General features: G+C 40.2%; 1 protein-coding gene across 1 annotated transcript; it reads right to left on the bottom strand.

The window, feature by feature from the left end:
- Positions 1-127: 127 nt before the first annotated feature.
- On the bottom strand, positions 128-16685 carry LOC306973029 (uncharacterized protein). The gene is made up of 6 exons (XM_079569828.1): positions 16377-16685; positions 11144-11284; positions 9018-9272; positions 7065-7374; positions 5001-5246; positions 128-802 (listed from the first exon to the last, which is right to left on the bottom strand). The coding sequence occupies exons 3-6, from the start codon at positions 9268-9270 to the stop codon at positions 391-393; spliced, it is 1221 nt and encodes a 406-aa protein (XP_079425954.1). The 5' UTR covers positions 9271-9272; positions 11144-11284; positions 16377-16685; the 3' UTR covers positions 128-390.
- Between the last annotated feature and the right edge of the window lie 158 nt (positions 16686-16843).

The raw sequence follows: 16843 nt of genomic DNA, 5'->3' as shown, positions 1-16843 counted from the left end.
ATTGTCCTCGATTCGTAGCTTATACTGTTTTAGTTCAAGCTAAGGGCTTTGTGTATTGCTAATGGCCTCGTCTGACAGATTGTTTTTGAGGGCCGGTCTTGACCCAAAAGTCCAAGGCCGATTTTTTCTGCCAGTCCAGCCCTGGCACAAGGTCCCAGACAATTTGGTGGTTAGCATTGCGTTGCTAATGACTGAGCTCCTCTTTCTTTAGCCATTTGGAATCACTAAAAACTGTTCAAAGTGACAGAGTGAGTAAAGCTGCTGCACCAGGACACGTTTACCATATCTGCACATTATTTTAAGTTAAAAAGGTGAAATGTGTTGAAGAGTATTGACAAAAGACATGATATAAATCTAGAGTTTTATCGAAAAGTCCTCTCCGTCTTTTGCTCAAGTCAAATCCACATTGTCAAACTCCCCGTGCTCCCAGTCGTCCAGCTGGAGCCCGGGCACCAGGCTGTAGTACTGCGTGGTCTGGGTCAGGTAGGCCTTCTCGCGGTCCGCGGAGTCCCTCAGCACCTCCGACAGGTTCACCGACTCCTCCAGCTCCACCTCGACCACCGCCGCGTCCAGGGTCCCGGCGCCCGCGAGGCTGGAGCAGGGCGAGGCGTCCCTGGGTAAGGAGTCCACGGAGCCCGCCAGCCTCCCCTCCACCTCGCCCTGGTAGATGTCCCGGGTGCTGCTGAGGAGGGCGGACGAGGGGCGCAGGAGCAGCTGGTTCTGAAGGATACAGTCCGGTCTGGGGTCGTCGCGGGACGGGTCAGGCGAGGGAGGGGGTTTGGAGCAGGGTTTGAGGCCGTTACTGGAGAAGGAAAAACATTGTTACGGACGTGAGTCATACATGTTTTGTTATGATTAAGTAATACGCCCGAAACAAGTGAGCAGCATTAACTACTAAGGGCCAAATCTTGTGCCTGGAGCAAGGACAGCGTCACTTATTAAAAGGGAGAGGATTTAAGGCGTGGTTTATTACAAGCAGCACTGAGAGCGGTCTCTGATGACAACCTCACATTCATTTCCTGGTTTACATCATGCTGCCTTGTGTTCTTCCTTAAAGTGACTAGATGCAAGTTTGCCATTACATACTCACTACTGCCACCTCATGGAATTCATAGCGGATTTACAGACTCCCCCTCCCCGGCTCTGACGAAGCATGTTCCTAAAAAGGGCATAAGGGCGGGATCTTCACCGTAGACTCCGCCCTTGCGTGACGTGTAGCTGCTCCAATGCTAACAATTCGACACTCATTAAGTACCAGATTTCTAAAATTCTTCCCACGAAAACCAGCCTGGTTTCTTAAATTGTGACTAACCCAGCATTATCTCAGGAGGAACATCAAGCCTAGTCTAGTGTTGAAAAAATTGAAACCAGGCGTTTAAAGTTGTTTTTAAGGTGTCTAAACTCCAATGCTTTTCAATGGGGCACTAGCGGCGATATGGAGGTATTACAGCGATGGCGGCCCCCAGTGTTGTGGTCATAAAGCAGAGCAGCCAGCGGGCATTGGTCTGAGCTCATTCTACACATTAGGACATTGTTGGAACATGTAAGGGGAGGAAAATACATACATTTAACATTTTTAACCTCTTACCACCCGCCAAAACCAAATCCATTCTCTCCTCTATGGCATTGTCGTCACTTTTTATTGCCCTTATGTGTTTTTGTCACTTTTTTATTACTTTTTTGCTGCTCTTCTGTCACTTTTTTGCTGGATTGTTGTCATTTTCTCTGCTGGATTTTTGTCATTTTTTTTAATGGATTTTTGTCACTTTTTTTTGCTGGATTTTTGTCATTTTTTAAAATTGATTTTTGACATTTTTTTAATGGATTTTTGTCACTTTTTTTAATGGATTTTTGTCATTTTTTCTGCTGGATTGTTGTCATTTTCTCTGCTGGATTTTTGGCACTTTTTTGCTGGATTTTTGTCATTTCTTCTGCTGGATTTTTGTCATTTTTTTAAATGGATTTTTGTCATTTTTTTAATGGATTTTTGTCACTTTTTTTGCTGGATTTTTGTCTTTTTTTTTAATGGATTTTTGTCACTTTTTTGTTGAGTTTTTGAAATTTTTGTCGCTTTTTTTTGGTCACTTTTTAGCTTTTTTTGTTTTTTTGCCTCTGTTTTGAAGAAGCTTTTAGATTTAGAGAATTTGGAGAAAACATGTTCAGGTGGGAGCTAAGAGGTTAAACTCCGTATAGTCCCTTTAAATGTGCTAAGTCTGGGAGCTGTAAGATCTCAAAGTGCAAAATGTTCCGCTATAGTAGATGGCAAATGCTCACATTTATACCCGCTCTACTCTCAGCCCCATAGTCTGCGCTTAGAAACACAAGATCGGGCCCAATATGTTTTGTTGTGTGCAAAGAATAACGCCTTAGTATAGCCTTAGTATTAGCAGCTTTCTTAGTAATTTGAGAGCAGCTAATTGCAAGAAATCACCTTGCAATTTCAGTTCAGTTGCGAATGTGCAGAAAGAAGAATATCTATGGCTTAAAGTGCAGTCTGTCCTTCTGCCACTGAGCAACACACTTCACAAATACAATATTGCCTTCTCCTGTCACTGTAAGACGCTGGAGGCTCTACACTGAAAACTTAAATGATGGAGAGACTTTTCGTTCGCTCAAATCACTTGCGCCGCGCCCGCTGATGTCACGGGTGATGCTTCATTCTTCCCCGAACTCACAGTGTCTCCCTGACTGAGATAATGATGGGGTTAGTGTTTGCAATTAAATAAACGTACCGTTTCCTGGACAAGTGCTCCTCTGGAATGCAGCGCCAAAGCTGCTCTTCTACATAAACAACATACCAGCGCCTTCTATTCACCACAAATTAACCTGACACAAAGGTTTGGTTTTGGCCACTCCCAGGCAACAACAACAAACAGTTTACTAACATTTTACGAGCTAACTCCTACAACCGTCACGGATCGTCTCGAGGCTTTTATCAACCTCAGTTTTTGACGGCATAATTTCTATATCGACTTCAATAAATAACAGATGAACAATGCCATTTTGGGCTCAATATTTATCGTCTGTATGATTATGCACATTTAGAACATAGGTTTACTGTCATTTTTATGCTTTAGAGCTGAAAGTATCTTGTATGTTTAGAATCAATTGTCATTTATCGCGATATTTTCCCGTCTCAATATATCTAGCTTCAAAATTTGCCATTGCGACAGGCCTATTGTAAGAAAAAACACTGGGGAAGCCTCAAAGATTACTCAAAGGTGCGCATGAAGCTTGAAGCACAAGCTCCAGGTCTGTTCTTGATGACTGAACAACATTGGAACATGGTGAAAAGCATTAATAAGTTGATCTTGCACAAAACCACGCCTTTAATACTTACTTTACCTCTTAACCCCCGCCTTAACCGAACCCATTTTCTCCGGTTCGGCTTTACCTGAATCTAAAAGCTTCATGACCAGAGAACTTACAGCCAATAGGCCAGTGTGACGCCTCATTTGAAAGCTAAGCCACGAAGCAACTTTTTTGTTGCCGCATTTATGTCACATTTTGGAAGCGTTTTTGATGCTCTTTTATTGCTTTTTCATCGCTCTTTAGCCATGTTTTTGTTGTGTTTTTTGCCACATTTTTGTCGCTTCTTTGTTGCATTTTATTTTGCGTTATTGCTAGTTTTGTGGCTTTTGTGTTGATTTTTCATCACTTTGTAAACACATCTTTGTTTTTGCATTTTCACCCACGTCTCTATTTTGACAATTTTTTCCCCCCAACAAGCTTTTATGCACTTTAAAGGAATAGGCCACCGTTTTTACATACTGAGATATGTTCTTACCTCACTTTAGACGTGTTAATATATCCCCGTCTGGTCTTTGTCCGTGCGCTCTGCCAGGCAAACGGAGCACATACGCAGCCTCTCCCACATGTCACATAGCTCCAAAAAAGCTCACGATAGAAGCTACCAAGCTCTTCCACGTGTTCCCTATTTAAATAAAGTTACGTGAAGTGTTTTCATGCGAAGTATATTTACACAGAAATGTAGCATGTCGATTTTATAAGCAGATAAAAAGGGGGACTATATTGTGAGGCGTAATGATACGAGGAGCAAAACGTCCGCGCAGTAACTCCTAAAGACTTCCCCCGCTCACTTCCGTCAATAACCTTTAGGAGTTACTGCGAGGACGTTTTACTCCTCGTATCATTACGCCTCACAATATAGTCCCCCTTTTTATCTGCTTATAAAATCGGCATGCTACATTTCTGTGTAAATATACTTCGCATGAAAACACTTCACGTAACTTTATTTAAATAGGGAACACGTGGAAGAGCTTGGTAGCTTCTATCGTGAGCTTTTTTGGAGCTATGTGACATGTGGGAGAGGCTGCGTATGTGCTCCGTTTGCCTGGCAGAGCGCACGGACAAAGACCAGACGGGGATATATTAACACGTCTAAAGTGAGGTAAGAACATATCTCAGTATGTAAAAACGGTGGCCTATTCCTTTAAAGGGACAAGTTGGTCATTTTATACTCACTACTGCCACCTCAGGTCTTACGCGTAACTGCAGTCTCTATGTAAACAGTCTTTTTTATTCCTGTATCGGTGGCTCTTCTTAACCTCTTAACTCCCGCCTGAACCGAGAGGATCTTTTTCCTCACGTCATCAGATTTTTTTTTTCCATCATTTTTTTTGGGGGGTATTCAACTCATTTTTGCAACTTTTTTGTCATTTTTTGTGGTCATTTTTTGTCACATTTTTGTAGATTTTTGGTCATTTTTTTGGTTATTTTTTGTCATTTTTTTGTCATATTTTCGCCATTTTTTTAATACATTTTTTGTCACATTTTTTTGTCACATTTTTTTGTCATTTTTTTGTCAATTTCCATAATTTTTTTCATCTCAGTTTTGTTGCTATTTTCACACCTTTTTTCCAGAAGCTTTTGGACTGGGGTAAAGCCAAACTGGAGAAAATGTGCTCGGTTCAGGTGGGGGTTAAGGGGTTAAAAGGCCCCATGTCCATATTTGAGATCCACCCACTTCGCCCCCTCACCTGTGACTCCCGCTGGGCCCCTTCTTCTTGGGGCTGAAGGCCGGCACCTCCTTCTTGGTCTTGTTTCGGCCGCAGCACCAGCAGAGCACCAGCGCCGAGAGGAAGAGGAGCGGGAGGGCGATGAAGAGCGGCGTGAGCGCGGCCGGGCGGCACACCTCAGCCACGCCCAGCCCCAGCACCGCCCGCCCCGCCAGAGCCGGGGGGGAGGCGCAGGTGAGGTTGGCGAGCGCTCCCTGGGGAAATGAGCTGCGGGACAAGAAGGGATTATGATTTTTAATAGTGTTTGATCACGATGAGTTTATGATTGGTTACAGTTACTCACAGAACTCAAGTAACATTTTCTAAGTACTTTTTTTACATTTACTTACTGGTACTTACTAGTAATTGTTTGGGTCACTATTTGTACTACCCCACCTTAACCGAGTGCATTTTCTCGAGTTCAGCTTTGCCCAAATTTAAAAGGTTACAGCCTGTATGCCAGAGAGAGTAACACTGCATTCGAAAGCTAAGACCAACAAAAAACATCTAAATGGAGATTTTTCCTTGTGTTGTTGCTGCATTGTGCCAAAAAAAGAGAAAAATCCATTGTTTCTTTGTTGGATTTTTGTCACATTCTCAGCGCTTTTTGTCACTTTTTTTGTGGTTGCATTTTCGTCACACATTTTTGTCACTTTTTCATCACTTTTTGTCGCTCTTTTCTTGCTACTTTGACACAATTTTTCTCTAACCAGAAAACCACAATTGCAACTTCGCTGCCACCAGGTAGGTGTCACTAATACACACTAATGTAATCACGAAGAAGAAGCTAGCAGGCCAACGGGCAAAGCTAACTGCGGGCTAGCACCACTTAAACAGTATTTACAGCCAAGTTTGAGTGGAAAAAATGATCTCCTTTTCTGTCAGCGTAGTATTTATTTACTCACACGGACAGTTAATGAGTAAAAAAACATAACCTGCAGTGGAGCTCATGGCCTCTAGGTTCATAAGTTACTTATTACTGCTTTAAAAAGACTCTGACCCAGACCTGTTCACCACAACTGCCTCTAAAATCCTGCACTGTCACTCAAAAAGGTGTTAATTCGGGTTCGAAGTGCCGTCATGCACGAGCTTAATATAGAAGCTGCAGTTACACGTATGACCTGAGGTGGCAGTAGTGAGTATAAAATGGCCAACTTGTATAGATACAGACGGCATCTCGTCATAGAAGGGGGCGTGGCTTCGCCGAGGGGGAAAATAGAATCTTTAGAGAAACGCAATTTTCCCTCTTTTTAGCCATTTTCTGGTGGAAAATGAACTTATTTATCACACACAAATAAAGTCAAGTGTAAATCGGGCCCATATGGATATTTTCTCACAACAGATTGTTCAGTAGAAGTGAAAAAACGGCAGTTGTAGCTAGCGCTAGCTAACCGTTAGCATTAGCCTGATGCTAACATGTAGCATCAAGTTAGCATTCTCCGTTATTCATGTATTTATGGGCTGTTGAACCACTTTGTTCCTCCCCATGTCTTTGTATCTTTATTTAGTAGAAACTATGTTCATATTTCAGCTTTTGTTACAGTCGTTTTTGAGCAATTAGAGAAAATATACATTTTTTCAAAATTGTTTTCCCCCTTAACTGTTTTTAAAAATGACCATATATGGGCGATTCCAGAGATGCCGTCTGTATCTATCTTGCCCCTTTAAGAAAAAGTGACAAAAAAGCGACGGCGACACGGCAAGAACGCAAGGAAAAATAGCCTTAAAGCCTGTGAAGGGAAACTGTGCTCAGTCAAGGCATGAGGTTAATGCTTTTTACACTTTTTTTTTTTTACAATTTTCCCCCATTTTCCAATTTTTTTTAAATATTTTTCCCCATACTTTTTCTATTTTTACCCATTTTCCACCTTTTATAATTTTTTCTTCTACATTTTTTTCCATTTTCCCCCCACAACTTGTTCTTGTACTTAATATTGTACATCTCTTCCGAACAGCAATATGCATATTATCTTGCAGACGATGTAACGCCCTGTAACACATATCTGAGTCATAACAACTCTGTATCTCGTGTATCTTGTCCCTCACCAGTTCGCTTCAGTCACAGACTCGATCTCCTCCACGAGTTGGCAGGAGCAGTGCCAGGGATTGTCCTCGAGCCCCAGCCTGGTCAGACTGGGCTTCTTTAACGCAGACGCCGGGAGGAAGTGGAGTCTGTTTCGGCGCAGGCTGAGCTTTCGGATCCGGTTCTGGTCCTGGAGGAAGTCCTGGGGCAGGTCTGTGATTTGGTTCCCCTCCAGGCTCACCTCGGTCAGGTTAAACATCCCGGACAGGAGGCCGCGGGGCAGGGAGGACAGACGGTTGTGGTTCAGGAAGAGTTTGGTGAGAGCGGACGGTCCTGGGATGAAAATAAGGAAATACAGAAGAGCCAGAGATGTATTATACAAAATAACAAGATGAGAAAAGGTCAACTTGAATATATTACATTTCAGAGTGTATGTAAACAATAACTTTACATTAATAATTGAAGGCTGTGAACAAGGCTTTGAATATTAACAAGATGTCCCTGCCCTCCATCGCTTCAGTTTCACTTCTTCATCTGGGCCGCCATTGTTGTACATGTCATGCCTGGACTTAGTTCTACTATTTGTAACTTTACACCTTTACTTGTGCTTGTCCTGCAGAAAGGCTGGGCACTGTTAAAGGATAAAACTTCTTCTTTCTGCACATCTGGAGGCTGGTACCAACAGTAAATCGGGACCATTCATTTTTCTCTGTCAAACGATACTTGGTTTTCTCCACCGAAACCTGAACAATACTGTTTCTGATGTTAAAATATTTGTCTTATAGAATCAGAATATCATTTGTGCAATGAGTATCATTTACTGAAAACTACTGGAAAAGTAGTTGACTATAAACAACTGCTGCATCCAACAGGTAATTTTGAGTAACTGTATCCCGGTACAGTTACTCTTTAGTCAGAGGGTACTTAGATTACAGTTACTTTGCTAATACCAAGGGATTACATACGTTGTTAAAATGTCATCATCCAATCATACGGCACGACATTAATAAGAGAAAATGTTGAATTAGTCTAAATAAAGTTCAGCCCAGAGGAGGAAGGGAGAACCCACAACGTAGTGGCACTAAATTTACACCAGTTACCAATTATTATATTAGCAACTTTCTTCACCCTTTACTTTTAGGATCTGGACCTTTATTTTGAAATGTCTGCACAAATATGACAATTTATGGATAATCTTCAATACCTTCTACATTTTTTACTATAGTGGCACCAAATTTACACTAGTTACCAATTGTCATAGTAGCAACTTACTACAACCTTTACTTTTAGGATCTGGACATTCATTGTGAAATCAAAATATGACGATTTATGGATAATACTATTTAATAGCTTCTACTACTTTCACTGTAGTGACACTAAATTGGCACCAGTTATAAATGATTAAATTAGCAACTTACTACAACATTTATCTTTTTGGATCTGGACCTTTATTTTGAAAAATATGCACAAATTTGACAATTTATGGATAATCTTCAATACCTTCTACATTTTTTACTGTCGTGTTTACACAACAAAAGTATACGGTGTATTTAAAAAGTATTTTCAAGTATTCAGAATACAGTATTCTGATTGGCATGTATGGAATTTTTTTTTTTTTTTTAAGAATTCTCTCCAGTTCAGTGAAGCAGCAATTTTAATAGAAAAACAGAAGAAAAACTTTTTTTTTTAAGCTGCTGACAGGAAGTGACATAGATAAAGGTAAAGCTCTAGAGTCATTTGACTTAACATGGTTGGCACGGCAACAGTTTAAAATAGTTTGCCTTCATCTATGTCACTTCCTGTCAGTGTCCAATAAACTGGGTACAATCTTTAGCAAAGTCTTAAATATACAGCAATTGATTTAACTATGTTTTAGCACAAATTGACTCAGGAGTTTGTTCCAACGTTTGGTTCCAGAAAAGTATTGACGCAGTAGAGAAATAGAAAAGGTATTTAGTTAAGTTTTTTCTACCCACCTGTATCTGCCACGCCCATCTGTATGTGAGTGATGTTACAGTGGGACAGGTCCAGTATCTCCAGACCAGAGCTGTTCCTGAACCAGGACCAGTTCAAGACCCGCAGATCAGAGCCGGAGACATTCAGACAGCAGCCCCCGGCCAGCGCTGAGGGGGGGGGCGGGGACAGGACAGAGGCTTTGGGACAAACACAGGCTCTCACTGCTTCTGTCCCGAGCAGCAGCCACACCAGGAACATCCACGGACGCTCCATCTCTGAAACACAAAAGACGGAGGACAGACTGAATATGCAGGATCACTGTAACATGGATGAATTAAACACAAGTACAGTTTGCACAGAGGTGAGAATGAATGAGTTGTATGAAAAAGAAGGCAACAGGAAGCCAGTGGAGAGACTTCAGAAAATGAGTAATTTCATTTTTTTTTTTTCATTTATTAATTAATTTGAATGGGACAGTGCATATTAATGAACAGACAACTAGTGCTGTAAATATGCCGGATTTAGCTCAAGGCTAATTTCCATCCGCAGTCCCATAAAAAACAAGACAAGAACATACAAAATACAAAACATATAAGCCACAACACACAAGCACTACATTACAGACAAAACAGGCAAGGACAACAACTACACAATACCACAATACATAAAGTGCATCTCTTTCGTAATATAGGCTCTCCTGTTGATGCGGGTCAGGAGCCTCGCTGCAGAGTTTTGAACTTACTGTAGGCGGGTCAGCTCCTCCTTATTAAAGGAATAGGCCACTGTTTTGACATACTGAGATATGTTCTTACCTAACCTTAGACGAGTTAATATATACCCGTCTGGTCTTTGTCCTGCTTATAAAATCGACACGTTACATTTCTGTGTAAATATACTTTGCATAAAAACACTTCACGTGACTTTATTTAAATAGGGAACACGTGGAAGAGCATGGTAGCTTCTATCATGAGCTTTTTTGGAGCTATATGACATGTGGGAGAGTATGTGCTCCGTTTGCCTGACAGAGCGCACGGACAAAGACCAGACGGGGATATATTAACTCGTCTAAGGTTAGGTAAGAACATATCTCAGTATGTAAAAACGGTGGCCTATTCCTTTAAGGCGGGTGAACAGGCTGTTGCAATACTCTCCAATAGATCCATTTTTTTTTCAGTAGTTATCAGTAAATGATGCTCATTGCACAAACTGAACAGTTCCATTTTATGCTCACTACTGCCACCTGAGGTCATACATGTAACTGCAGCTTCTATATTGAGCTCGTGCATGACGGCACTTCGGACCCGAATTAACACCTTTTTGAGTGACAGCAGGATTTTAGAGGCAGTTGTGGTGAACAGGTCTGAGCTTATTCACACATTCGGACATTGGTGGAACATGTAGGGGGATGAAAATACATTTTTAAACTCCTTATAGTCCCTTTAACACCAGCAAAGGTACTGGTCAAGGTAGAGGTTCTTCTTCTTCTCTAAAGAGCCTCAAAATCACAGATTAAGATTAACCTTTTACCCCCCGACTCAACCGAGTGCATTTTCTCCAGTTCGGCTTTAGCCAAATCTCAAAGCTTCTCGGCTGGAGCGCCACAGTTTTACGCCTTATTTGAAAGCTAAGGCCTACAACACTGGTCCTAACTTTTTTGTTGCGTTGTTGCTGCTTTTATCAGATTTTTTGTCGTGTTTTAACGTGTTTTCATAGTTTTTTTGTTTGCTTAGTTCAGGTGGGGGTTAAGAGGTTAAAGATTTATTTATTGCCAACTCATCCACAAAGAGTCCAGGGTCTTTCAGAGGCCACAGTTTGTGACGGAAGGTGAGAGTTCAGCCTCCTCGATGCCTGGTGGATGAAGCCGTTCTTCGTCATTACGTTTTATCTGTGCTCATTATAATTCATAGTTATAATGAGCTTCGGGATTCTCTCCATCTGTGACAAAGACGAACCACCTGCAACTCCACCTTTCCTCAACACCAGCCTCAACAACTTGCACTACAACGTGTTTTACTACAAATGAAATCAAAACCCGGGGCCGTAACACATCACAACATGACTAAAAACAACGTGAAAAACAGTTGGTTGAGCGAAGTAAAGGCCGGACTAGTGTGAAATCTGCAGATGAAGTTAAAACGCATCTTACCTGCCCGTGCGCTCAGGTGCCGCGGAGTAAACCTGCTGTAAAAACCCTCAGCCTCGTCTCGCGGGGGGAGCAGCGGTCGCCGTGGGAGACGCAGAGGTCGCCATGACGACGCGGGTCAGGAGGGAGCTGCGCCGGGGTCGTCTGCAGCGGCGGAAAAAAAGGCAGAGACTGGTGGATAAGGCTGTGTTTGAAAACTGCAGGATTGTTGTGATGCTTTGCTCGATTACACAACAGAAATCATGAGTAATTTCGTTTGTTATACTAGGGTCAAACTTACAAAAATCATGACTTAAAGAGGGGGTATTATGCTTTTTTCAATCACATAGCACCAGTCTATATCACACTACAATGATGACGACCAGACCACCTTCTGTTGGTCTGTAAATGCAGTAAATTAGAGTAACTGCCTTGTATAAAATTGCTCTCTCAAAATGGCTGTAGCGAATGTCTTGAAATAGGCCTCTGTCTCTTTAACCTCTTTCCACCGGCCTGAACCAAATGCATTCTGTCCTCTTTGGCCATTATGTAGGCCTGTGTAACACCTCATTTGAAAGCTAAGACCCACAAAACTGATCTTTTTCCTCGCGTTGTTGCTGTGTTGTGTCACCTTTTTTATGTTTTTTTTTTTTTTGTCACATTTTTGTTGAATTTTTGTAATTTTTTTGTTGAGTTTTTGTCACATTTTTTTGTTGAATTTTTTTCACATTTTGTTGAATTTTTGTCACATTTTTGTTCAATGTTTGTCATTTTTTTGTTGAGTTTTTGTCACATTTTTGTTCAATGTTTGTCATTTTTTTGTTGAGTTTTTGTCACATTTTTGTTCAATGTTTGTCATTTTTTTGTTGAGTTTTTGTCACATTTTTGTTCAATGTTTGTCATTTTTTTGTTGAGTTTTAGTCACATTTTTTTGTTGAGTTTTTGTCACATTTTTGTTCAATGTTTGTCATTTTTTTGTTGAGTTTTTGTCACATTTTTGTTCAATGTTTGTCATTTTTTTGTTGAGTTTTTGTCACATTTTTGTTCAATGTTTGTCATTTTTTTGTTGAGTTTTTGTCACATTTTTGTTCAATGTTTGTCATTTTTTTGTTGAGTTTTTGTCACATTTTTGTTGAGTTTTTGTCATTTTTTTGTTGAGTTTTTGTCACATTATTGTTAAATTTTTGTCACTTTTTGGTTGACTTTTTGTCGATTTTGCATAATACCCCCCATCCCAGTGAGCATCATAAGAGCCACCAGAATGGAAAGTAAAGGCACTAAGTTAACCACCCATACAGCCTCTGGGTCACAGAAAGGTGAAATACACATTAATATAAACTTTTTTTTTTTACATAAAAAGTTTCATAGTGCACCTTTAAGTTAACCACAAAGATTGTCCTTTGTCTCGTCCAAACTCCAAAACTAGCAGCTGTTTCTGCCAAAGAAAACGGCTGTAAACCTGTCCCATGACGATCATTGACTTTACTTTAAATAATTTCGATTTGATTGAGATTCGATAAATTGGCCAGCCTTACATTAGATTAGTTTATATGAAAGAGGACAGTTCTTGACGACATCTTTCTTTCTTTTCTTCCTTCTTTCTTTCTTTCTTTCTTTCTTTCTTTCTTTCTTTCTTTCCTTCCTTCTTTCCTTCTTTCTTTCCTTCTTTCTTTTTTTCTTTCTTTCTTTTTTTCTTTCTTTCTTTCTTTCTTTCATTCATTCTTTCTTTCTTTCTTCTTTCTTTCTTTTTTCATTTTTTCTTTCTTTCTTTCCTTCCTTCCTTCATTCTTTCTTTCCTTCTTTCCATCTTTCTTTCTTTCTTTCTCTTTCTTTCTTTCTTCCTTTCTTTCTTTCTTTCTTTCTTCTTTCTTTTTTCTTTCTTTCCTTCTTTCTTCTTTCTTTCTTCCTTTTTTCTTTCTTTCTTTCTTTCTTTCTCTCTTTCTGCAGCAGTCTTCCTATCTTCTTCTCTGTGAGCCGAGCTTCCTCAGATGAAGAGGAGAAGTCTGACTCTTGCCGCCGCTGTAACTGTATCTCTGTGTTTTGTGGAGAGCAGAGGAAACGTGACGTCAGCCAATCCCTTTCTCTCTTTGTCCGCCGCTTCCTGCTTCACGTCCGAGGCGCTGCTGGACTTGTTTACTCATCCACATGTTTTTTTTAAATCCAACTCTGTCATTAAGAGGCTATAGGACATTTTACTCCAGTTTGTTTGGATGCGTCTGTCTGTGGCTCTAATGCCATGTCTCTTTATGAAACGAGGGATTTAAGGTCACAATTAAAATGCTGCTGCCTAAGATTAGACTCAGGGCAGACAGGGATAATGAACTTGTTTGTCAAAATACGCCTATTTTCCTGTTTTTGCCATTTTAGCTTTGTCACGATGTTTATAAACTTAAAGGGGGGGTAGGTATTATGCAAAATCGACTTTTTCAAGCTTTACATCATGTTATTATGTCATTCCCTCATTAAAAACATGCCTGAAGTGTTGCCTTGGCACATTCACGTATTTTTGAGTAATCTGTAAAAACTCTGACGGCGGCCATTTTAGGGATAGGTTTCCCTGAGTCCTCCTAGGAACGCCCCCACCTCCTGGAGACGCCTCCGAGCTTTCGTCACCAGCCGAGTAACCAACCACTGCTCCTCAGCAGAACCCCCTCCCCACTGATGCCACAGACAGCGTGTGGAGGGGGCGTGTCGGAAAGAGTCAGAGGTTCTTAAAGAGACAGAGGCCTATTTCAAGACATTCACTACAGCCATTTTGAGAGAGCAATTTTATACAAGGCAGTTATTTTAATTTACTGCATTTACAGACCAACAGAAGGCTTGGTCATCATTGTAGGGTGCTATAGACTGGTGCTATACTTTAATACTTTAATACTCATGCAGTTTTCTTATACACCATAAATTTGTGGCCCTATTACTGTTATACAGGGGTTCCCAAACTTTTTTGTCTGGGACCCCAAAATTGACACATAAACAACTCGGGACCCCCATTACATAAAGTTATTGCCTCTTACGCTACTTTATGGAAGAAAACATCTTATAATCCAGTTTAATATGTATCTTAAAGAGGGGGTATTATGCTTTTTGCGGCCTTTCGTGAAACGTGAACGGGAGACTTCGAAAACAGATCGCGTTGCATCGGCGAGAATCACAAAAGCTTTTGTTTTTTTACTGTTGGTAATAATTTGGAGCTGTCGAACTCCACTCATTCACAGCAGGAGACAAAGTTCGTTTTCATAGATTTGCACATTAAGCTTTGGATCTTGATGCCCCACTTTACAGAGATAGACCTCTGTCCAGTAGATAACTTTAATCTAACAGGCTCCTCTTACAATACAATCTGTCTGCGGCTTATAGGTTTTGACGTGGACTATAGATTTTCCTCTGGAGGTTTACTGTTTATTTGCACAAACATATAGACTTGTTGTTTTGCAAAGGCTGATCATCACTGCCCTAAATACTGTAAAAACGATTGACAAAAACTAATATCTCAATATATTTGGGGACTTTCTTGATAACAATAACAAAGTTATATAGTAAGAAATATGAATGAAATTTAATTTACAAAAAAACACTTTCCACATTCCCCCCACCCCCATTTGTCTTTTCAATTTTTTTTTCTATTTTTCCCCCAAAAATGTTCCCCCCATGTTATTGATATTTCCCTCCCATTTATTGCGGATTTTTCCCAATTTTTTGTTATTCCCCCCCCTATTTTTTCACATTAACCTCTTACCACCCGCCTAAACCGAATGCATGCTGTCCTCTTTGGCTATAGGCCTGTGTAACATAATCATTTGAAAGCTAAGACCCGCAAAACTGATCTTTTTCCTTGTTTTGTTGTGTCACCTTTTTATGTATTTTATTTTATTTTTTCACATTTTTTCACATTTTTGTCACATTTTTGTTAAGTTTTTGTCACTTTTTGGTTGAGTTTTTCCCACATTTAAAAAAAAAAAATTGTCACATCTTTGTTGAATTTTTGTCACTTTTTGGTTGAGTTTTTGTCACATTTTTGTTGAATTTTTGAAACTTTGCGGCTGTTTTGGTGCTTTTTTCCCAAGAAGCTTTTTGATTAGGGTAAAGCAAAACTGGAGAAAATGGGATCCGTTCAGGTGGGAGTTAAGAGGTTAAAAAAGAAAAAATCCCAACATTTTTTTCCCTATTTACTTCCATTTTCCGCTCTATCTTTACCTGTTTCCCACACTTTTTTTTTTTTACCACTTTTGTACCAATCTTTATGGCGTTTCTTGTCATAGGAAAAACTACTCTATATTGTAAATTTGCATATCTTCCAAACAGCAATTTCGATATTATCTTGTAGACGATATATTGCCCACCTCTCATAAAAAAACACAAACATTTGTTCAGAGATATGGATTTTGTGGAGGGAGTAGCTGTACCAGGCAGTGTCTGGATGTAAATGATGGATCTCCTTTTTTTGGGGGGGTGCGGAGTCCAAATAGAGACAGTGTTAAAGGATGACTTCACTCCACAGAAATGCAAAAGGCCGATGGGAGATATTAATGGACCTGTTTTCTGCCATAGTTTTCCTGAACAAAAAAGAGAGTTAATCTCATCACTCCCTTGGCCACTGTACCTAAATCTAAAAGATTCTTGAAAAAAGTGCAGAATTACATAAAAGGGACAAAAACATGACAAAAACACACTAAAAAAGTGACAAAAACATGACAAAACAAGCACAAAAAACTATGGAAAAAGTGCAAAAAACTACGAAAAAAGCAATGAAAAACACAACAAAAACGCTTCAACACAAAAAGACAATGCGACAAAAAAGTTGCTATCAGTTTTGTAGGTCTTAGCTTTCAAATGAGGCGTGACACTGGCCTATAAAACTTTCAGATTGGGGTAAAGCCGAATTGAAGAAGATTTGCTTGGTTAAGGTGGGGGGTAAGAGGTTAAAGGCGTCTTGCTCTCGATTCAGTTACTTGGTCGTGTATCTGTTCTGGGATAGGAGGTGAGTAACGAATTTGGAAGCTAAGAATGTGATAGGAAAGTTATAAATGAGGATGGACACGACTAACAATTCAATTTACTCACTCCCTCATTCATTGTAAAAAAAATAAAAAAAATAAAAAAAAAAGTCGGGTACAGAGCCTTTAACACATTCATCAAACCAAGGCATTTATTTTTCAACCCTCAAACCCTGGATCGTGGGATTTTGTGTTGATAATGTTGACAAAGCTGCTAAAATAATAATTTCTGGTATAAATATTTTCTTTATAAAGATGCCTACCTTTACATCGCTCCACGTGCACAGCCCCCGGGCGCTTCTCCAGAACTTCCGTCCGGACAGGTCGCGTCCTCTGCGGTCACCGTCAGCCGCCTCCGTCCGTGCATCCCCTGAGCGGACACTCTCCTCTTCTCCTCCCGCTCCTGCACGTTTTAACCCCGGGAATTCACTATCGCATTATATAGTGGACTTTTAACCACGATGGCCAAGTCATATCTGCTTGTTTTGTCCTCCCAAACCGCTCCCAAAGTGTTGTAATAAAGTGGGAAAGAGGCGCAGATCGCACGAGCCAAACCCTCTGACCAATCACAGCGCGGCTGCTGTTGCTTCGAAACGTCCTCATCAAAATAAAAATAAAATAAATAGTAAAAAGCATGAATATATAGGATTAAAAATAGATATTTCTGTTTAATAGACCGTGTAAACACTGAACCTTTATGTTAGCTACTAGCTTAAAAAAAAAATATTAT

The sequence above is a fragment of the Gobius niger genome, assembly GCF_951799975.1.
Source record: "Gobius niger genome assembly, chromosome: 13".
NCBI lineage: Eukaryota > Metazoa > Chordata > Actinopteri > Gobiiformes > Gobiidae > Gobius > Gobius niger.
This window is presented reverse-complemented; position numbering and strand designations above follow the sequence as displayed.

Bases quoted from the DNA above. Each gene is read 5' to 3' on its own strand.
- LOC306973029 (XM_079569828.1), bottom strand. From the start codon at position 9,270: ATGGAGCGTCCGTGGATGTTCCTGGTGTGGCTGCTGCTCGGGACAGAA. The intron at 7,375-9,017 runs GTGGGTAGAAAA...TTTTCATCCCAG, and splicing joins GATGGGCGTGGCAGATACAG to GACCGTCCGCTCTCACCAAA. The intron at 803-5,000 runs GTGAGGGGGCGA...TTCCTTCTCCAG, and splicing joins GGGCCCAGCGGGAGTCACAG to TAACGGCCTCAAACCCTGCT.